At 40.8% G+C, this 23,110-nt stretch overlaps 1 protein-coding gene across 1 annotated transcript in view; it reads right to left on the reverse strand.

The window, feature by feature from the left end:
- The window catches only part of PTPRJ (protein tyrosine phosphatase receptor type J), a 138,228-nt gene that overhangs the window by 49,762 nt on the left and 65,356 nt on the right, over positions 1-23,110 (reverse strand). The window contains exons 2-5 of the mRNA XM_074954874.1: positions 15,392-15,410; positions 14,623-14,841; positions 12,086-12,346; positions 6,045-6,263 (exon numbers count right to left, since the gene is read on the reverse strand). Coding sequence (XP_074810975.1) covers positions 6,045-6,263; positions 12,086-12,346; positions 14,623-14,841; positions 15,392-15,410 — 718 coding nt within the window. The remainder of the gene's footprint in view (positions 1-6,044; positions 6,264-12,085; positions 12,347-14,622; positions 14,842-15,391; positions 15,411-23,110) is intronic.

Consider the following 23,110-nt stretch of genomic DNA (forward strand, 5'->3'; position numbering starts at 1 on the left):
CATGTGTGGGTGCAGTGAAAGTCACCCTTAAAGAAGATATTCCTTACTCTCTATTCCCACCAGCCCCAGGCCTGCTGCCTGAAAAATAACTCAGTCACTTTCTTATATAGATGTTTGTGGCTTTTGGGTCTCCTTCAGTCTTATTATCCACTGCTAGTGGAAGTATTGTGAAGCTGTAAAAGGTCCCAAGTTCTAAGTCAATAATTACATCACATGGTTTTCAACGTCTGGCTCTCAATAGGTTAGGTTTTATTTTTAATATATATATCCTGTAACTGTATGTTAAAGTTAATTCATGTGCACTAACATTTGTAACCTGGATGTTAAAAACTGGACTGGACTCTGTTTAAGAAACAGAAAGAGGTAGTTTATCTTTAGCATGGAAGAAAGAATTGCATAAAGAAAAAAATGTAATCGCAGAAAATGTTAAGAGTTTGTATACTGAGATTGAATTCTGGCAGGGGATTGCATGGAAATGGTAATGTAAGGCAGTGCCTGTCACCTTTACATCACCAGTTTGATTTCAGCTCAGGCTGATGATTGTAAATCACTGTAGCCTGTTGGCTGTTTGGTGACCTGCATGAAAAAAGAGTTGCTAGCCATAGTCCATTTCCATACAGCTCAATTCTATACCACATAAGCCACTATCACAACTGGCATCTTTGTTGGTGGTAGTTCAGAGAGACCAACAAGTGAACAGTCATGGAAAACGAACTGGCTCCTTTCCCCTTAGAAGATAGAATGCAAAGGTCAAGGTTGAAGCTTGCTGACAAGGGAGAATTTTGCACTTCCGCTGCCTATAGCATAGACAGAGGACTTCACAGGGATGTCAATTCTGCAACTTTCAGAAGCACACTTCCAGTTAAAATTAAAGCACAATATCACTGGACCAGACTAAAATTAAAGGACCAAATCCTCAGCCCTTTGGGCTGCTCCAGCCTTCCCATCTCCTATTACTGCTACCATGTAAGGGAAATGCCAGGAGAGGGAAGGTGGGTCTGATGTAAGTTCCAGTGGGTGCCATTTCAGCTCTCAGCAGCCTCATGTTCAGGAAAACAGAAAGGTGGTTGAGGGCTACCTTTCCTGCACACGTCATCTCTAATTTTACCAAGCATCAGCACAGCACAGTTCAGGAAATCTAACAGCATATCCCTGAATTTTACTTAATTCCTATCTTAATATGCTGAGGAATGAATAGATTTGCTTAACTGCTTTTTTTTTTTTTAAATACTCTGCATTTTCTTCTGTATTGCAATTCATACAAATTTAGGTGTGTAGGGCTCTACAGAAGTCATACATTTATAACTGAAGCATTTCCCTATATCCCTTATATGTTTTTAACTGCTAGGATTTTCAAAAGGCCAAGAAGGTCACACCAGAACTTGATTAAACAGGGCACAGCATGCCAGAAGTCAGGTTGGTTTGTTTGTTTGTTTAAAAGAGAAATGAAATTACTGACAATACCAGTGAACATTTCCTACTTAACTTTTTATCCTTAGTTGTCCTAGACAAAACCAAAGCTTTGCTAACCTGGGGTACAATTATCAGTGAAGCTACTGGATTTTATTACTTGAATGTAAGTTACTTTGAATGTCCTTTTTTTGAGTGAAATCCCGTCTCCACTGAAGTCAATGGAGTTAGGTGTTCAACAAAACAACTAAGAGAAAGTATTAAATATTCAAATATTCACATTCTTTGAATGGATGCACTACAATGATAACATGATTTTAATACATATTTTAAAGTACTTAGTCTCCAAAATCACCAGGGACTTCTAAAATATTTATATGAAGCAATATATATTATGAAAATTCCCCAAGACTCCATACTATCAATGACTGTTTACCTCTCTTATATTGGAAGCAACATGTATTAAAAATGTAAAGAGAAAGTACAGGATTATATCATGGAAGTAGCTTGTAAGATAAATTTGGTGGTTTTGGGTTTTTTGTTTAATTTACATAGTGCTTTAAAATTACTGATAAATTAACCAAAAGAAAACAGAATTTACCTTACAAAAAATTAAGAAAATATCTCATTTCCTGTTCATGCCAGTGGTGAGTTGCATCTAGTGTGTCTCAGGGTTCGTCTACATGGTGGTTTAGTCCACACCAGAAGGATGTACATTTCAGTCCACATTAGCATGCCACACAGTAACTGTGGACCCTGCGGCACTCACTAAAAGTTCCCTAGTGCACGTTAACATAGTCAAGTTTCGCACAGCACTACATCAGCTCACAGTAGGAAACTCTGAGTGCACGTCAGCAGGGTCCGCACAGGCCAGTTAGAGTGTGACATGCTAGTGTGGACCTCTCTGGTGCAGACGAAAGCATTGTGTAGACAAGCCCTTCTTCTTACTTCTCAGTAAGGGGTCTAGTCTGTTGAAGTTGTATGAATTGGACTTCCTCCAAAATTTACAAATACACATGCTGGAAATGCAAAAAAGGGAAAGGGTCCCTTATCCATATGCTGTGGCCTTGTTTGGTGTGGGATAAAACTTTTGCCAGGACAAACAAGACTCTTGAATCACAGCTTATGCGCAACAGCAAGCTGTGCAAGTGCAGGCAAAAACATCCTCGTTAGTTCCCCTGACTCCAAATAAAAAGGAATGTTTCCTCAGAACCACCATAGCAACTACAAAAAACCAACAATCCAGACTTTAGCAGCTCAGAAATGCTCAGTGATATCCCATATAGACCATCTGGTTAAAATGCCTCTGGGACTTACCAAACATGAATGAGTTCATTTAAGAACAGTGACAAAGCTGGACCACTTCAGTGAAATATAGCACTTCCTTCTGGGCATTTATTCAAGTGCAAACAGCCCCTCAATGCAAGGAAAATTCCTTGATCAAGAGGGCCATAATCTTTATGGATGAAGAGTGCTCTCTCTCTCTCTCTCTCTCTCACACTTGCACTACTAACTGCAGCAGTATTGCGTTGGCAGAAATCACTTATCTCAGGGCTTGTCTACACTTACGAGGGGATTGATACATGACGATCAATGCATCGGCAGTCAATTTAGCGGGTCTAGCGGGTCCATTGACTCCTGTATTTTACTGGAGTAAGAGGAGTTGACGGGAGAGTGTCTCCCGTCGACATCGCATAGTGTGGACCCTGCTGTAAGTAGATCTAAGCTACGTCGATTTGAGTTATGCTATTCACGTAACCCAAATTGCATAGCTGAGATTGATTTTTCCTCGTAGTGTAGACAAGGCCTTAGACTGAACAGTTACAAGTAGATCAACTAAAATGTAGGGTTTTCTGTCAAAGATGTACTGAAATTTCATAAATCAGACAAAGTGATGAGGTGACGGAGGTTGAAACCACAGATTATCATTTCAGAATGTTTCCTTGAAAGAGGTTTCAATGACTTACTCGCAGAGACGGTGTTAAGACTCGCTGGGGCCCACAGCAGAAACTAAGGAGCCAAAGCCTGAGCCCCAGTGCGCAGGGCTGAAGCCGAAGCCCAATCATGTAACTTAGCTTTCCAGGGCCCCCTGTGGCAGAAATGCTGGCCCTGCTTACTCATACAGGTCTCTGTGACAGTGGGGTCTCCTTCAGTCCCTGCAGCTTGTGCAAAGACCCTAACTGCATAAAAGGCACCAGGATCGAATCCCATAATGGTAGCAGTCGTGATTTGGGAAGTGATGTTTTTTGGAGAAAAACTTTCATTAACTGCATAGACTATCCTTTAAGTTTACTGAGAAGGCTCATCATCACTGTTTTACCAAGTCAAGGTTTCTTCTCCTGTGGTGATATTTATAACTTTGATATCAAAAACTGCACTGGGTTCTGTCTGGTAAAAAGTGTATGTATTATTAGTACAGCAAGAACATTTGCTGAGAGGAAAACAAAACAATTAGTGCTCCAATATTAATTCACAGAAAATAAATGTGTTTTTACACTATAGGGTTGGAGTTTTTTTAAGACCTACTGCAGTATTCTATAACAGTGATCCAAAAAATTGTCATTTACAATCATGTCTTATTTAGCCCCAGGACTAGTGAATACTAATATTAATTTTATAGGGTAGGGTAGAGCATGAAATGTCATTTTTGTCATTATGGACATGGCAAGACAAGCTGTTCTGCTTGTGAACGTATCAGAGTACACTTTCATGTACTGTCTTTCTAGTGACTTTGCTCTGGAAGTTCTTAATGCCATTCTAGGATTTGTCATAACATTGATTATCATATGCTTGAACTCTGAGCACTTCCCATACTCCACCTCATGGCCTTATTAATGTAAAAAGTTCCTTCGTTTACTATAACTGGCATTCTTCTAGCCGTTATGGGTTAGATTAATCGGTATGTTTTGGCTGAGTGCACCACTCTGGTTATGCATCAGCAAAGAAGTACAAAGCAGCTGGAGTGTACCCGTGAACGTAGCTCTGTATCTTTCATATGAAACCATTAAGGAATTACTAGTTTAATTATGGGACACCCAAAACCTGTGTACACTTTTGACCACTCCATTTTACTAATATTGGATTGTGAGGGTAAGTTACCCTAACTGTTTCTCTCTTTCTTCCATGGCCTTACAAGACATGTAGCCTTCTTATATACAAACTGCATCTATGCTGCCCTTCAGTTATTTTTCTAAATCTCAGAAGTAATTTTTCCAGTACAGAATATGGAATAATCTGGAAAAGTGCCTTATAAACGTTAGATTCTGGAGCTAGATTATATAACACTATGGGCGGTAATACAGACAGGCAAGTGGTTGCAATACTAACAATTACAAGAATATACATAAAAGATCATAATTTCAAAATATGCCATTAGAGTCACTCAGTGTTGTGCTGATAGATCAGCCAGATTTATTAGAATGAAACTTATCAAAGGGAATTTCTTTGCTTTAAACACATCTGATGCTAACCACAAGACTATAATAATTCATAGCCTCCAACAGAATTTTCACAGTGCTTCCCACAACCCCTCATTTTAGCGTCAATCAGCTAATCCAGGCCTGGTGTAAATTTAGCAGGGAACAGCTTATAAGGAGCATTAAGAAGGAAAGGGCAGTTTTGAATAGGAGGATGGTGATGGGAAGTCTTGAGTAACAACGGGGGAAATAGAAAGGGAGCAGCAAGACACAGTAATGTGGCCAGAGGCTAACATTTACTGATAGAGGGCAGCACCCTTAGAACTCCTTAAGGACTTACTGATGTACTCAGGTAGAATATGCTGGGCTAGGTTTTCATTTATGTGCATATAAAGACTTATTTTATTTAGTCTACTTCTGCCAGGAGGCAGTCAGGACTCTGGAGGCCTTAGCAGTAACTTTCCTCATCCACAACTGGGCATTTCCTAGTTGTTGATTACTGATCCCCTTCACCCCTTGGCCCCCTCAGTCCCTTTTCCATCTGAGGGTTTGGTCAGCCAGGACTGAGGAGCAGCAGCACTGACCTCCACATCACTCAGATGTCAGGCTGCCTCATTTCTCCTGCCTTCACCATTCAGGCTGTTGAAGGCTGTTACCACCAACCTGATGGTCTTTCTAAAAGATACTTATTGCAACTGTGGGAAAAGAGGCCCTGCTGACTGTATAACAATGTAAGGAGAAGGTCCTTGAATACAGGGCCAGCAGCCAACATCATCTGGATATGTGGTACAGTACCATATATATTATAGTATATAAGCAGTTGCAAGAATGATTTGTCACACAAGTATTTCAAATATAAGTCACAGTCCAAACACGCACTTCGCTAGCCCAACTCTATACATTTGTCCATGCTGCCAGCTGAAGCCACGAAAAGGAAAGCAAAGGAAAGTAACCCTTCATAGGTAAAGAGTCTACAACTTGGTGACAGCACCTGCATTCATGAACTATTGTAGGCCACATGTTCACAAACTGTGTTCAGAGCCTACTAAGCAGACATAGGTCTTTGACATAACGTGGTTCACTACTCTTCCAAGAATCAAGCTGGAGCCACTCTCTGCTATGCCCTTTGCTTTCTGGTTGTGTAGACAGGGCTTAAAATGGTAAGAAAGCTATAAAATCAAAAGATACTCCCTTCTATCCCAACCTCAGGTCACTTACTTGTTGTAATTTTTTTGGAGCATGTTTCTGTACCATTTTGGAAGTTGATAATGTATTGTACACCAGGGGAAAGACCTTCTATTGAATTGTTCAGTGTTGAATTCTGGAACAGTGTTCCATTTGCAAAAGTTACACTGCTTATTGTTAAGTTTTCTTTTGTGTCAATATTGATTTCTGTCGTCGTTGCATTTACATTTATTGAGCTGCAATCTTCAAAGCCTATAAGATAAGGACAAATTCCAGAAAAATGGTTAAACATCTTCACATGATTCTGGCATTTCACTTTATGTATGTGTATTCACTTTTGTTATTGCTAATTGGGTTTTCTTCAGACTACAACACCACAATTTTAAACACCGCTTTACTGTTCCCTGCTTTTACATCAGACTTTTTTACTTTGAGTTAATTGAGTAACCAATTAACCCAAGATACTTAACAGGTTTGCAAAAGCTTACATGGACACTCCTCACACTTTTAATCAAGGCTACAAACATTTATTCTTTATCCTTATAGAAAGGTAAGGAACAAACATTTGCAGCCATACACTGTGTGTGCTACTTTCACATGCATTCTCAGCAAGTGCTCATCTACACTGTAGCCTATAGGATTAATGTGCCTGCTTGCATTATATACACACCTTTTCTTATAGTTTAAGTATTTGGTTTATTGTAATAGGTTTATAGATTTATATTAAAGTAAGTTCGGATGTAATGCAAGGGACCTACAGGCCATATCCTGTATGTTAAACTAAGGCAAAGTTAGTATAGCTATATCTGGGACCTTTCACCCAGATAGCAAAGTTGGCCTACATATTGAGATCTGTCACCTAAATAGTAAGTCAACACCCACGAGTATGTCTAAGATCTTTTACCTAGACAGATAGATAACGGAAGACTGGTATAGGGGGTTGTTAGGGTTCCTTCCCCACTCTGAACTCTAGGGTACAGATGTGGGGACCCGCATGAAAGACCCCCTAAACTTATTCTGATCAGCTTAGGTTAAAAACTTCCTCAAGGTACAAACTTTGCCTTGTCCTTGGACAGTATGCTGCCACCACCAAACATTTTAAACAAAGAACAGGGAAAGAGACCACTTGGAGATGTCTTCCCCCCAAAATATCCCCCAAGCCCTACACCCCCTTTTCTGGGGAAGGCTTGATAATAATCCTCACCAATCTGTACAGGTGAACACAGATCCAAACCCTTGGATCTTAAGAACAATGAAATATCAATCAGGTTCTTAAAAGAAGAATTTTAATTAAAGAAAAGGTAAAAGAATCACCTCTGTAAAATCAGGATGGAAAATACTTTACAGAGTATTCAGATTCAAAACTCAGAGGATCCCCCTCTGGGCAAAACCTTAAAGATACAGAAAACAGAAATAAACCTCCCTCTTAACACAGGGAAAATTCACATAAAACTAAAGGTAAACTAGTCCGCCTTGCTTGGCTTACCTATACTGGTTGCATCCGATGAAGTGAGCTGTAGCTCACGAAAGCTTATGCTCAAATAAATTGGTTAGTCTCTAAGGTGCCACAAGTTTTCTTTTCTGGTTGCAATATTGGAGACTTGGATTAGGATGGGTTGGAGAAGATGGATTTCTGTCTGGCCTCTCGCAGTCCCAAGAGAGAACAAGCACGTAAACAAAGAGCACAAAACAAAAGCCTTTCCCCCCCAAGATTTGAAAGTATCTTGTCCCCTTATTGGTCCTTTGGGTCAGGTGCCAGCCAGGTTAGCTGAGCTTCTTAACCCTTTACAGGTAACAGGATGTTGCCTCTGGCCAGGAGGGATTTTATAGCACTGTATACAGAAAGGTGGTTACCCTTCCCTTTATATTTATGACAGGGGTTTCCAAGTTTGTACCCACAGACTTAACAGGTACACCACAAGGAAAGAACTGAAATGACTAAAGAACAAAAATCACATATGTGCGTATGTACATGTCATCAATACGTACAAACATACTAGCCTATGGAGTAAGTGTACCCTAACATTTTTGTGGGTGAGGAATGAAATGTGGGCACAGGAGGAAGGATTTCTGGCACTTGTGCCCTATAAAAGAGGTGACCCACTTCGCTAGAGTATTCTATTCTATCTATCTACGATGACTACTACTATTAGTGGGCTGTACCTGTTTTTCTGAACTTTCTAAGTTCCAAGGGGACTAGGCTAAGCTTGGTTTCCCCAAGCTTTTATTCTTAGTTTGTTTATTAGGTTTTGATTTTAAATTTAAGTTTGTCAAGTAAACTCTAAGTTAACTTTGATAGCTCTTAGCCTCAGCTTCTTCTAAGCACTGCATCCCTCACTGAAGAATTGAGAAACCTGAACCGTGAGGCTGGTCCTGTCTCTCTCACCATCAGGTTATGGAGGAAGGGTGTGAGTATATTAAGCAAACCTTTGTAGCATATAATACCATATATATCTTTTGAATAGCAGTAATGCAATTGTAACTTTGTACCTCCGATTATTTTACCATGTAATTACTATTTCATTGATTTTAATAAAAAGTCTTTACGGCTATATCTGTCTCAGTGTGAGCTTCCTGTTATACCCCCGAGGGTCCTTTGTAAATTCTGTAGAGCCTGATTCGGGACAAGAACTTTTATCTTCTGATCAAACAGATTGGCGAGCCTAAAACCCATACTATCCAAATTAATATTACCACCACCCTAGATCAGGCAACACCACACAATTGTACTGCTTCACCTGTATTGTGTAGTTAACATGGTACAATCTCCTAGTGTAGACACAGTTATTATGATATAAAGGTGCTCAAACCTGTATAATTTATTCCTGTATGGGAAGGGGAATAAGACTTAGGTCAGAAGGGACCATCATGATCATCTAGTCTGACCTCCTGCACATTGCAGACCACAGAACCTCACTCACCCACCCCTGCAATAGACCCATAACCTCTGGCTGAGTTACTGAAGTTCTCAAATCATGGTTTAAAGACTTCAAGTTACAGAGAATCCACCATTTGCACTAGTTTAAACCTGCAAGTGACCCGTGCCCCATACTGCAGAGGAAGGTGAAACCCCCCAGTGTCTCTGCCAATCTGACATGGGGGGAAATTTCTTCCCTACCCCAAATATGGTGATCAGTTAGACCCTGAGCATGTGGAAAATACCCACCAGCCAGACACCTGGGAAAGAACTCTCTGTAGTAACTTAGAGCCCTCCACATCCAGTGTCCCATCACCAACCACTGGAGATATTTGCTGCTAGCAGTCACCTATCGGGTACATGCCACTATAGGCAGTCTCATCATACCATCCCCTCCATGAATATATCAAGCTCAATCTTGAAGCCAATTACGTGTTTTGCCCCCATTGCTCCCCTTGGAAGCTGGTTCCAGAACTTCACTCCTCTGATGGTTAGAAACCTTTGTCTAATTTCAAGCCTAAACTCATTGATGGCCAGTTTATATTCATTTGTTCTTGTGTCCACATTGGCACTTAACTTAAATAACTCCTCTCCCTCCCTCGTATTTATCCCTCTGATGTATTTAGAGAGAGCAATCATATCTCCCCTCAGCACCTTCTTTTGGTTAGGCTAAACAAGCCAGCCTCTCTGAGGCTCCTCTCATAAGGTAGGTTTTCCATTCCTTGGATCATTCCAGTAGCCCTTCTCTGCACCTCTTGCAGTTTGAATTCATGTTTCTTAAACACGGGAGACCAGAACTGCACACAGTGTTCTAGAGGAGGTCTCACCAGTGCCTTGTATAATGGTACTAACATTTCCCTGTCTCTACTGGAAATACCTTGTCTGATGTATCCTAGCACTGCATTAGCCTTTTTCACAGCTGCATCGCATTGGCGGATCATAGTCATCCTGTGGTCAACCAATACACCCAGCTCTGTACTGGAACCTATAAAAGAACCTCTACAGCAATACAACTGTATTCACACCCTGGGGTGTATTTATTTCAGTTAGAAAAACCATGCCCTAATTTAAAGAGTTCTAGAGGCTCAAAAACTGTATGTAGGCCTAAGAGAAGCAGACAAACGTGCTCATCACTTCTCCCTGGACAAAGCAGACATCATTTCCCATGATTTCCCACCACAAAATAAGAAACGTGCACTCAAACGGTTTTGGGTTGATCAACAAATATTCCCTAACAGTGAAAAAAGAATGTATGGGTCAGGTTCTCATTCATGTCAAAGCCCTTTTGTACCACTCTGGCAGTGATGCCCACTTTAAGGCCAATTTTCATGACTAGAGTGGTGTAAAGAGGCCATACTATAAATGAGAATTCAGGCCTATAATTTTTAGGATAATTTGTTTAAGTCTGATGTCCAGTAGTCATCTTGGATTCTAACACAAAGGCAATCTGGTACAAATGTCGACAATTTTGCAATATAAACTATTATTTACTGACAGGATACTGGACTAGATGGTCTTTAGATCTGACACAGTATGGCAAGTCCTACGTGCAGTAAAAGAAAATCCTTAACAGTGTTTTGTAATGGTACTACTTCATTTTCTGAGTACAGACCCCAATCCAGCAAAACACTTTAAGTATATAGCCTTCTTATATACAAAGTGCATCTATATTGCCTTACACCTGTTATTTTCCTAAATCTTAAAGTAACATTTCCAATACAGAATATAGAATAATCTGGAAAAGTGCCTTATAAATGTTAGATTCTGGAGCAAGATTACATAACAATATGGGCGGTTATACAGGCAGCCAAGTGGTTTCAAAGATCACCATTAGAATACACATAAAAATCATCATTCCAAAATATAACATTAGAGTCACTCAGTGTTGCGCTGTTTCACACTCATATGTCAGCCAGTTTTATTAGAATGAAAGTTATCAAAGGGGATTTCTTTGCTTTAAACAGTGACAAAGCTGGACAACTTCAATGAAATATAGCACTCCCTTCTGGGCATTTATTCAGGTGGAACCAACCCCTCAGCATTGGGAAAACTCCTTGATCAAGAGGTGGGGGAAGATCTCTCTCGCACGCACACATGCAAACACACACACACACACACACACACACACACACACACGTGTGAGAAGAATATGAGATGGTCTCCCTTTGTAACACTTACGCTCCTATTTATTGCAGTGCTAGCTTTTATTATTAATTCTGTGGGCCAGATTGCCAACTGCTGCAAATCCTCAGATGGATGAACAGTTGCTTCAGTGGATCTGTGCTGATTTACACTAGCTGAGTATCTAACCCATTTTCTTTGTCACATTTATTTTTTCTTGAAGTATTTTTGAAGGTTCCCCCCCCTTTTTTTAAATCTTCTGTTCTTACTGCTCTCTATGTAATCACTCAGAGCTCCAACCACTGCCCATACTGAAGCAAACTTTCGTGAGAGTAAACACTGCAGGATTGGATTCAGAGACAAAAAAATAATCTTCCAAACATTACTAAGTCTTAATGAGACCCAATTAATCCTGGGCTATCATCAAAGCAGGTCTCTAAGGAAATGTGTTTTGTGAAACATATGATACAGTGAAATGTATGATACCAATCTATGTTTATGTATATATTCATAACAATTCATAAGTATTTACTTAATCCGTTGTAAGTATCTTACAAACATTTGCTTTGTCTTTTCCTTTGCAACATGACTGTCTTGATTATTGGCCATGTCACTTATACATACATTTAATAAAGCATAAGTCATAAAACAAATAAAATGTACAACACTTGGAAATCTTTGATTTTTCCCCCACTATACAAGCGAAGGAATAATTTGTTAGTATTTATTGTTCTTCCCTAAAATACATCTCATGATATATAGTTTTCGGTCTTACAGAATCTGAACTGTAAGTTGATTCCTACATTATGTTCTTAAAGCTATTAATCAACCCAGCACCACTAATGGCAGCAGTATTATATTGGCAGAAATCACTTAACCCAAACTGAATCGTTACAAGCTGATTAACTAAAACTAGGGGTTTTTGTCAAAGATTTATAGAAATTTCATGAATCAGACAAAGTGATGAGGTAACAGATGTTGAAATCACAGACTATAATTTCAGAATATTTTCTTGAAAGAATTTTCCATGACTTACTTGTATAGGTCTCTATGGTGGTGGGGTCTCCTTCAGTCCCTGCAACTACTGCGAAGACCGTAATTGTATACAAGGTACCAAGTTTTAATTTTGTAATGGTAGCAGACTTGTCTGAAGTGATGTTTTCTGAAGATGAAGTTCCATCTTTATAGAGTATCCTATAAGTGTACTTAAAAGCCTCAGCATCACTGTTTTGCCAAGTCAAGGTTACTTCTCCTGTGCCAATATTTATAACTTTGAGGTCAGAAACTGCACTGGGTTCTATTTGGTAAAAAATACATGCATTAATAGTACAGCAAAAACATTTCCTGAGAGGAAAACAAAACAATTAGTGCTCCAATATTAATTCACATAATATAACTGTGTTTTTACCCGATAGATTTTTTTTTAATAAGATCTACTACAGTATTCCATATCAGTGATCCAAACATTTGTCGCTTACGATCATGTTTTATTTTGACTTATGACTACTGAATACGAATATTAATTTTATGGGGCACAGTATGAAATGTGCCATGTCATTATGGACATGGCAAGACAAGCTGTTCTGCTTGTGAACTTACCTCAGTACACTTTCATGTAATGTCTTGCTAGTGACTTCATTCTTGAAATTCTTAATGCCATTCTAGGACTTGTCATTACATGGATTATCATATGCTTGATCTCTCAGCATTTCCCGTACTCAATCTGATAGCCTTAACATTAAGAAGTCCCTTCTTATACTATAACTGGCATTCTTCTAGATATTCTTGGCTAGATTAATTGGTACATATTGGCTGAGTGCACCACTCTGGTTATGCCACTATGTAAACTTGGTTTTGCCTCAGCAAGGCAGTACAAAGCAACTGAAGTGTACTAATGAATTTAGTTCTATATCTTTCACAGGAAACCATTAAGGCATTATTAGTTTAACTATGGGATCCCCAAAATCTGTGTACACTTCTGGCCGTGCCATTTTATTACGATTTCATTGTGATGAAGAGATACCCTAACTGTTTCTTGGTTTCTGCCATGGCCTTACAAGTTATGTAGCCTTCTTATATACAAAGTGCATTTATATTGCCCTACATCTGTTATTTTCATAAATCTTAAAGTAACTTTTCCGATACGGAATATAGAAAAATCTAGAAAAGTGCCTTTTAAATGTTAGATTCTGGAACTAGATTACATTATAATATGGGCAGTCATACAGACAGTCAAGGGGTCGCAAAGATTACAGTTAGAAGAATATACAGAAAAGATGATCATTCCAAAATATGCCATTAGAGTCACTCAGTGTTGTGCTGAGTTTCACACCCATAGATCAGCCAGATATATTAGAATGAAATTTATCAAAGGGGATTCCTTTGCTTTAAACACATCTGATGCTAACTGCAAGACTCCATTAATTCATAGCTTCCAACAGAATTTTCACAGTGCTTCCCACAACCCTTCCTTTTAGAATCAATCAGCTAATCCGGGCCTGGCATAAATTTAGCAGGGAAGAGCCTATTGTGAGCATTAAGAAGGAAAGGACAGTTTTGAATAGGAGGACGGTCATGGGAAGTCTTGAGTACCACCGTGAGAAATAGAAAGGGAGCAGCAAGACACAATAATGTGGCCGGAGACTAAGATTTACTGATAGAGGGCAGCACCCTTAGAACTCCTTAAGGACTTACTAATGTATTCAGGTAGAATATGCTGGCCTAGGTTTTCATTCATGTGCATGTAAATATTTATTTTATGTATTCTGCTTATGCCAGGAGGCAGTCAGGACTCTGGAGGCCTTAGCAGTAACTTTCCTCATCCACAACTGGGTATTTCCTAGTTGTTGATTACTGATCCCCTTCACCCCTTAACCCCCTCAGTCCCTTTTCCATCTGAGGGTTTGGTCAGCCAGGACTGAGGAGCAGCAGCACCGACCTCCACATCACTCAGATGTCAGGCTGCCTCATTTCTCCTGCCTTCACCATTCAGGCTGTTGAAGGCTGTTACCACCAACCTGATGGTCTTTCTAAAAGATACTTATTGCAACTGTGGGAAAAGGGGCCCTGCTGACTGTATAACAATGTAAGGAGAAGGTCCTTGAATACAGGGCCAGCAGCCAACATCATCTGGATATGTGGTACAGTACCATATATATTATAGTATATAAGCAGTTGCAGGAATGATTTGTCACACAAGTATTTCAAATATAAGTCACAGTCCAAACACACACTTCGCTAGCCCAACTCTATACATTTGTCCATGCTGCCAGCTGAAGCCACGAAAAGGAAAGCAAAGGAAAGTAACCCTTCATAGGTAAAGAGTCTACAACTAGGTGACAGCACCTGCATTCATGAACTATTGTAAGGCCACATGTTCACAAACTGTGTTCAGAGCCTACTAAGCAGACACAGGTCTTTGACATAACATGGTTCACTACTCTGCCAGAAATCAAGGTGGAGCCACGCTCTGGTATGCCTTTTGCTTTCTCGTGGTGTAGAGAGGACTTAAAATGGTAAGAAAGTTATAAAATGAAAAGATACTCCCTCCCACAACAACCTCATGTCACTTACTTGTTGTAATATTTTTGCAGCATGCTTCTGTACCATTTTGGAAGTTGATAATGTATTGTACACCAGGGGAAAGACCTTCTATTGAATTGTTCCGTGTTGAATTCTGAAACAGTGTTCCATTTGCAAAAGTTACATTGCTTATTGTTAAGTTTTCTTTTGTGTCAATATTGATTTCTGTCGTTGTTGCATTTACATTTATTGAGCTGCAAACTTTAAGGCCTATAGGAAAAGGAAAAATTACAGAAAAATGGTTTCAGAGTAGCAGCCGTGTTAGTCTGTATTCGCAAAAAGAAAAGGAGTTAAACACCTTCACATAATTCTGGTATTTCACTTTATGTATGTGTATTCACTTTTGTTATTGTTTAGGTTTTCTTCAGACTATACCACCACCACTTTAAATACCGCTTTACTGTTCCCTGCTTTTACATCAGACTTTTTTACTTTGCGTTAATTGTACTGCCGTGTCCAATCACTGGCCATTGGAGATATTTGCTGCTAGCAGTTGCAGATCGGTTACATGCCTTTGTAGGCAGTCCCATCTTCTCCATAAACCTATCAAGCTCAGTCTTGAATCCAGTTAGGTGTTTTGCCCCCACTGCTCCCCTTGGAAGCCAGTTCCCGAACTTCACTCCTCTGATGGCTAGAAACCTTCGTCTAATTTCAAGCCTGACCTCATTGATGGCCAGTTTATATCCATTTGTTCTTGTGGCCACATTGTGAAATTAGGATACTAAACAAAATCATAATAATGTAATAGATTGGCACTTACAGGCAGCTGCAGGTTTGATCTGAAAATAAAATAAATAATAGGAGTTAGATAACTAAGTACTGGAAGTAAGAAACAGAAATTAAACATCTTCAAATTAACAGCTGCAGAGAGAATATATAATCAGATCAAATCTATGTTTGCTAGTAAATATCAAAACTTTTGATACGCAAAATGAACACCCAAAATTTATGGACATACAAATTAGTAGGTAGAAAATACTTATTTAACAGAAAAAAACAAACAAAAAAATTGCTCAGCTATATTGCGTGGGGGGGGGGTTATACAGCAATCACAATATTTCAATATTTAATTATAGAAATAGGAATACACAACTAATATTTTTTATACTATACCTAAAAAGTTATAAAAGAAAACTATAGGATCTCGGACAAAATACTAGAAAATGCGTCTTAGGGAATCATCTTCCCTTGGAAAGGGATGAGCCTAGAGCTAAGAAATCTTTTCCATCTATGATTTAAAACATTCTCCCATCCTCTGTATACTATACAATAAGCATTACTATTATGTCTCCATGTGTTTCTGATCCAAAGCTCTCTGAACTCAGTGACATTTGAAAGATATGTCATTGATAAACTGGAAACAGTTTTAAGAATGTTATTTTTATTGTATACGTTGACATACAATAATTGTCTGGGCGTGAGGGAACTGGGGATGTTTAGTCTATGGAAGAGAAGAATGAGGGGGGGTTTAATAGCTGCTTTCAACTACCTGAAAGGGGGTTCCAAAGAGGATGGCTCTAGACTGTTCTCAGTGGTAGCAGATGACAGAACAAGGAGTAATGGTCTCAAGTTGAGTGGGGGAGATTTAGGTTGGATATTAGGAAAAGCTTTTTCACAAGGAGGGTGGTGAAACACTGGAATGCGTTACCTAGGGAGGTGGTGGAATCTCCTTCCTTAGAAGTTTTTAAGGTCAGGCTTGACAAAGCCCTGGCTGGGATGATTTAATTGGGCATCGGTCCTCCTTTGAGCAGGGGGTTGGACTAGATGACCTCCAGAGGTCCCTTCCAACCCTGATATTCTATGATTCTATGGTTCTCCAAGGTTTCAGAGTAACAGCCATGTTAGTCTGTATTTGCAAAAGACAAGTAGTACTTGTGGCACCTTAGAGACTAACTAATTTATCTGAGCATAAGCCACACTATCAGAGAGTCGTTCACCTGCACATCTACCAATGTGATATATGCCACCATGTGCCAGCAATGCCCCTCTGCCATGTACATTGGGCAAACTGGACAGTCTCTACGTAAAAGAATAAATGGACACAAATCAGATGTCAAGAATTATAACATTCATAAACCAGTTGGAGAACACTTCAATCTCTCTGGTCACTCGATTTCTGATCTCCAAGTGACTATCCTTCAACAAAAAAACTTCGAAAACAGACTCCAACGAGAGACTGCTGAATTGGAATTAATTTGCAAATTGGATACAATTAACTTAGGCTTGAATAGAGACTGGGAATGGTTGATTCATTATAAAAAGTAACCTATTTCCCCTTGTTTATTCCCCCCCACCACTCCCCATTGTTCCTCAGACGTTCTTGTTAAACCCTGGATTTGTGCTGGAAATGGCCCACCTTGATTATCATACATATTGTAAGGAGAGTGATCACTTTAGATAAGCTATTACCAACAGGAGAGTGGGCGGGGGGGGGGGGGAGAGACCTGGATTTGTGCTGGAAATGGCCCACCTTGATTATCATACACATTGTAAGGAGAGTGATCACTTTAGATAAGCTATTACCAGCAGGAGAGTGGGGTGGGGGGAGAGAAAACCTTTTGTAGTGATAAACACCCATTTTTTCATGGTCTGTGTATATAAAAACATCTTCTGTATTTTCCATAATATGCATCCGATGAAGTGAGCTGTAGCTCACAAAAGCTTGTGCTCAAATAAATTGGTTAGTCTCTAAGGTGCCACAAGTACTCCTTTTCTTTTTATAATTCTCCAAGAACCCAATCTGCAGCCTTTCAGATAGCAATGCCAACATGCGTGTACATGCTAGCAAACGGAAATCCAAGGAGGTGCCTTGCAATTTCTGATTAAGGTGTTTTAGTACCTGCAAACATTTAATGCAGAGTTTCCCAAGCCTTTTTTTGCTGCACTCCGCTTTGGAGATTCATGTCCCATGTATACCCCACATCTTTCTAAGAAACTCTGTTTCTTTGGATACCTAGGGTCCAGGAGTCCATCTTTGCCAGGGTCTCCCAGCTTTGAGCATCCCCTTTCCATGATATGCACTGGGTGGGTGATAGACAGTTGGGCTGCACCCCTTTTCTTGTGTTCCCACCCCTGGGACTCCCCAGAATCACTCACAGGCCACAGGCTCCTTTGGCCCTGACAAAATCCCCAGCATGCATGCACAAGAGCCTGTGCAGGAAGGGAGGAACTCTCACAAGGGGACACATGCACACAAGCCTCTGGAGAGGAGAGTGAGCTGACATGCTCCCCACCCCCTGAAGCTGCTGCACAGGGAGATGTTATGCCCCAAACTCCTCCTAGCTCTTCTAGCCTGGCAGCAGCAGCTGGAGCCGCAGGTTTAGCTAGTGAGAGGACAGTCAGGTCCTTGCATCCACCGGATAACCTTGGCGCCTCCCTTCCCAGACAAGGGGAAATGCCCCAGTTTGAAAACAAATGATTTAATGGAACTCACCCATAATTATTTTCTTCTACCACTAGGTGGCACCAGACAATATAGACTGGAAAATGCACATAAAAGAGACTAAAGACCAACACTAGATGGAGTTCGGCAGGCACATACACATAGAAAACAAACTGAACTTTCAGATCCTCATAACCTACCGATGCAAACTGACTGTTTCCTTCGCTGCATAGTGGTAATATATTTTAACAATTACATGTAAGGATTAAACAGACAAAATTATTTACGCCGTGTAACTTGCCTATATGGGCATGAACACATAGATATCGAGTGTACACATAGATATCGAGTGTAATAAGCCTTTAAGAAAAGGAAGAAAGAAACACTGGAAAATCTAAATAGTGTCATTTATTCACCTCTTGCCCCTACTTCATTTCCATAAAAATCTCAAAATCAAAACGGAGTTTTGTAATTCATTCTAGTGGGTGGAAACCGACTTAGCTCTAGAGTTTGAGGAAATTCTCCAGGCACAGGAAGGCTTCTTCCCAAAGACCTCTGTCCCTGGCATTGGCTAGGACAGCCTCTGTCTGAATGGACTGAGCAGCTGGCAAGCACCTTCCCCTCTAGCATTACTGCCAGATTTATAAAGGCCAGACTGGTCATCCACTCTGATGTGATTCACCCCATATTATGGTAAGGAGACGCTAGGGACCTGAATGAAATCATACCTAGCCTTGCACTAATGTAAAAGCTCATGTAGATGAGGCACTACGCACATTCAGAGAGATTAGTGATTCAGGCAAACAGCACATTCATCTTCTATGGTTCAGGTTTCGTCTCACTTCTTCATGTACTTGTACACTTGCAATCTCTTTCTCTCTAACACCACAGCCTCTCAGAGGGCTAGTCTGGGTTGCAGAGACCACCTGGCCTCTTGCTTTTTCCCATCAGCTCTGCTGGCCTACCAGTTTTAGCTCAGAGAATAAAGGTAAAGATGTGACTTCGCTCATCATCATATCAGAAAGGAAGTTGGCCATTCTGGACACCAATACCTGCCACAATAAAACTAGCACAGAATGTGGATTCCCCTCGGTCCCGTTCTGCTACATGTTCACCATGACATGTTCCACACACTATTTTAATGTAGTTGGAAAGATGGTGTGTTCTTACATAATTCTGATTGAATATTCAGTGCACAAAAAAGTTGTCTGGTCCCTTAACCATTTGGCACGCATATTTCCCACCTCTATGCAGTGGTTTTCCTCCCTGGCTGAGACTGCTTGTTTAGTATATGGAAATTATCTTTTAGTTCCATATGAGATTAGCATTCACACACTCTTTCCTCCCATTCACTGGAATACCTGCATTTCCCGACTCTGGTGATAAGCCACCTTTGGTCATACTGACAAAAACACCATATTTTAATGATTACACATTTCACCCAAAGTTCTGATCTATGTCAAATATGAATCACAAACATATGGAGCCTGTCCCGGGGCCTTCAAGCTCCCTTCCATGTTCACAGACCCCAAGAAGGGGAGTGCCACTCACACAAGAAACTCCCTTTCTCATAGAATCATAGTATATCAGGGTTGGAAGGGACCTCAGGTGGTCATCTAGTCCAACCCCCTGCTCAAAGCAGGACCAATCCCCAACTAAATCATCCCAGCCAGGGCTTTGTCAAGCCTGACCTTAAAAATACCTAAGGAAGGAGATTCCACCACCTCCCTAGGTAACACATTCCAGTGTTTCACCACCCTCCTAGTGAAAAAGTTTTTCCTAACATCCAACCTAAACCTCCCCCACTGCAACTTGAGACCATTACTCCTTGTTCTGTCATCAGCTACCACTGAGAACAGTCTAGATCCATCCTCTTTGGAACCCCCTTTCAGGTAGTTGAAAGCAGCTATCAAATCCCCCCTCATTCTTCTCTTCCGCAGACTAAACAACCCCAGTTCCCTCAGCCGCTCCTCATAAGTCATGTGTTCCAGTCCCCTAATCATTTTTGTTGCCCTCCGCTGGACTCTTTCCAATTTTTCCACATCCTTCTTGTAGTGTGGGGCCCAAAACTGGACACAGTACTCCAGATGAGGCCTTACCAATGTTGAATAGAGGGGAACGATCACGTCCCTCGATCTGCTGGCAATGCCCCTACATATACATCCCAAAATGCCATTGGCCTTCTTGGCAACAAGGGCACACTGTTGACTCATTCTCCTCTGCCACCAGCAGAACTCAGGCTATGTGAAGCTGGAGGAGACATGGCAGAGTAGCCAGCTGGACTCTTTCAGATTGTTCCCTGAAAGCTTAGCACCATTCATGATCTGCCCTTTAGTTACTTCCTTTCCCATTAAAAAAAAGCCCAGTGATGCCCAGGATCCTGCAATACCTGTCTCTCTCTCTTCCTTCTGCCCCTAACATTTATCACCCAGTTAAAACATATATTTAAACATTAATCCAAAACGTGACTTGAAAACGCTGCTTAAAAAACAAAACGGGCAACTACCCCAAATTTTTGTTTTGTGAAGAACAAACTGCTCCTCCTTTTTACTCTAAAAAGTTTATTGTTTTGTGGTTCCCTTCAGTATCACATGCTTCTCCTCATCTCACAATGCCCCTCTAACTTTCCAGAAACACAGACACTAGCCTGATCTACACCTAAAACATAGGTTAACCTAGCTACATCGCTCGGGGTGTGAGAAATTCACACGTCTGAGAGACATAGTTAAGCCGATCCATGCCCCAATGTCGAAATGGCTAGGTCTATGGAAGAATACTTCTATCAACTTAGCCACCAGGTGGATTTACTACAGTAATGGAAAAAAAAAAAAACCTTTCATCACTGTAGTAAGTGTGTACACTGATGCTTGTAGTGTAGACAAAGCCACAGATCTCACAAACTTAACTTCCCAAAACACAACCACCTTCACACCAGAGAACACCCAAAAAATGACAAAGAACATATGTAAGAGTCAGTCTTGCCTAACTGAGGCCATGTCTACACTACAGCTGAAGCCGGCATAACATACTTTTGCTCAGTGGTGTGAATAAACCACCCACCTGAGCGACATAAGTTACACTGACATAAGGGCTCATGTGCACAGCGCTATTGTGGTGGGAGAGCTACTCCCGCTGACAGAACTTCTGCTGTTTGTGGAGGTGGTTTTATTTTGTCTAAGGGAGAGCTCTCTGCCTTCGGCATATAGCATCTTCACCAGACATGCTGCATCGGTGCAGCTGTGCCACTGCAGCACTGTACGTGTAGACACGCCCTAAATGTCATAACTACAAGTCGTAAACTAAACTATTCCCTAGCTCCATATGGTTACTGAATGAGACTGTATTTATACAAAACATTTGATCATTATCTCAGAGGATATTCATGCTGAACACCTGATTCTCCTCATAGTCACATCTGATACGTTAGAAGCCTCTGCATTTCTCCTTTCCTTTTCAATTGTATTTAATTTATATATTCATATATGGAGCTTCTTTTTAACAAAATATTTGGATTGTGGGGAAAAACAAAAAACCCCAGGAAATAAGCCTTTAGAAACCAAAGGTGGAAAATGCAGTAAAATGAGAGACACTGATCATTTTAGCTGAACAAAAACAGGGGGATGGATAACCAAGCTTTTCATTGTAGTTTCAATGGCCACATCTTTTCATGTGGCAGGTAGCAAGTCTCCGAGCTTGATCAAAGTGGCTGAACTCTGAAGTGGGGTTGTCACTGTCAAGCACATACTGTTCAAGGCAGAGTTGCTCTAGCTGAATTTGGCTCACACTGTCAGGTACCCATTGTAGCGTGGCTGTACTGGGAACGGAGCCTCGCAATCTTCTTTGGGGTCGTCCTGAAATGATGAAAGAAAAGACTGCAGAGGGAAAGAGACAAGAGATGGAGATATGAAGAAATGGGAGGAATGATGCTGATGGAAGAAAGTTCTCTGAGAAGGGGAAAAATAGGTATAAAAAGCTGATCAAGAGTTGTGGCCACTTGCCACGTGGTGATATTAAGCCCCTGTGTAAAATGATTAGGCAACATGTACAATGACTCAGTGGGAGGCATTTTTTTTAACTCCAGGTTCCCGGAGAGGGGGAAAAAACCCTGCCAGCAGGACAACACCTGCTTTACCCACTCAAGTTTCCAAAACAAAACCAAAACAAAGTGGTTTTGTTCATGTAAATACAGGAGCAGGAAGCCATTTGACTGCACATTAAGGGTACTAAAAAAATAAAAATAAAAAATCCTGACCTGACTTCTGAGAAGCAGCTTTATTCTTGTGTTGCCTGCTTTGCGGGCTCAGCAATTGGTATGTGAGGCTATGTCTACTCTACAGACCTTGCAGCGGCACAGCTGTACCACTGCACCTGCACCGCTGTAAGGTCTCCTGTGCGGACGCTCTATGCCGGCGGGGGAGAGCTCCCCCATTAGCATAACTAAACCACCCCCCAACGAGCGGCGGTAGCTATGCCAGCGGGAGAACGTCTCCTACCAACACAGCGCTGTCCACACCAGCACTTCTGTCGGTGAAACTTATGTTAGTCAAGGGGTGGTTTTTTCACACCCCAACCGACAAAAGTGCTAGTGTAGACATAGCCTAAGCAACTCAGAGGTAAAACCAGGAAATCCATCAGACCCCCATCGAAGATGAAGACTTTTCACACATGCAAATGTTCATACTTTCTCCCATGCTGTCCTTCAAGCTTGGGAGGCACTCCCTGTAAATATCTGCAAGTCTTCTACCCCATTATCCTCCTTCAAACTCTCTTTTTCCGTCATGGCTACAAATAACATGACCAGTTAGGCCAGTGGTGTGCCAAGACCATGGTGTGCCTATCATGTTGATCTGTATTGTCTCATTCTTTCCTTGTACTCCCCCATCTGTCTGTCTGTATCCATCTGATGTCTCTTGTCTTATGCTTGGATTGTATGCTCCTGGGAGTAGGAACAGTTTATTTGTTGTGTCCTTATACAATGCCTATACACACAATAGGGTCCTAGTCCATGACTAGAGCTCCTAGGGGCTATACTAAATAATAATAAGGCTACTCCCCACACCCCAATTCCCTCAAACTGTGAACTAGCTAGAAACGTAA

This window comes from Natator depressus, chromosome 6 (assembly GCF_965152275.1).
Source record: "Natator depressus isolate rNatDep1 chromosome 6, rNatDep2.hap1, whole genome shotgun sequence".
NCBI classification, from domain to species: domain Eukaryota; kingdom Metazoa; phylum Chordata; order Testudines; family Cheloniidae; genus Natator; species Natator depressus.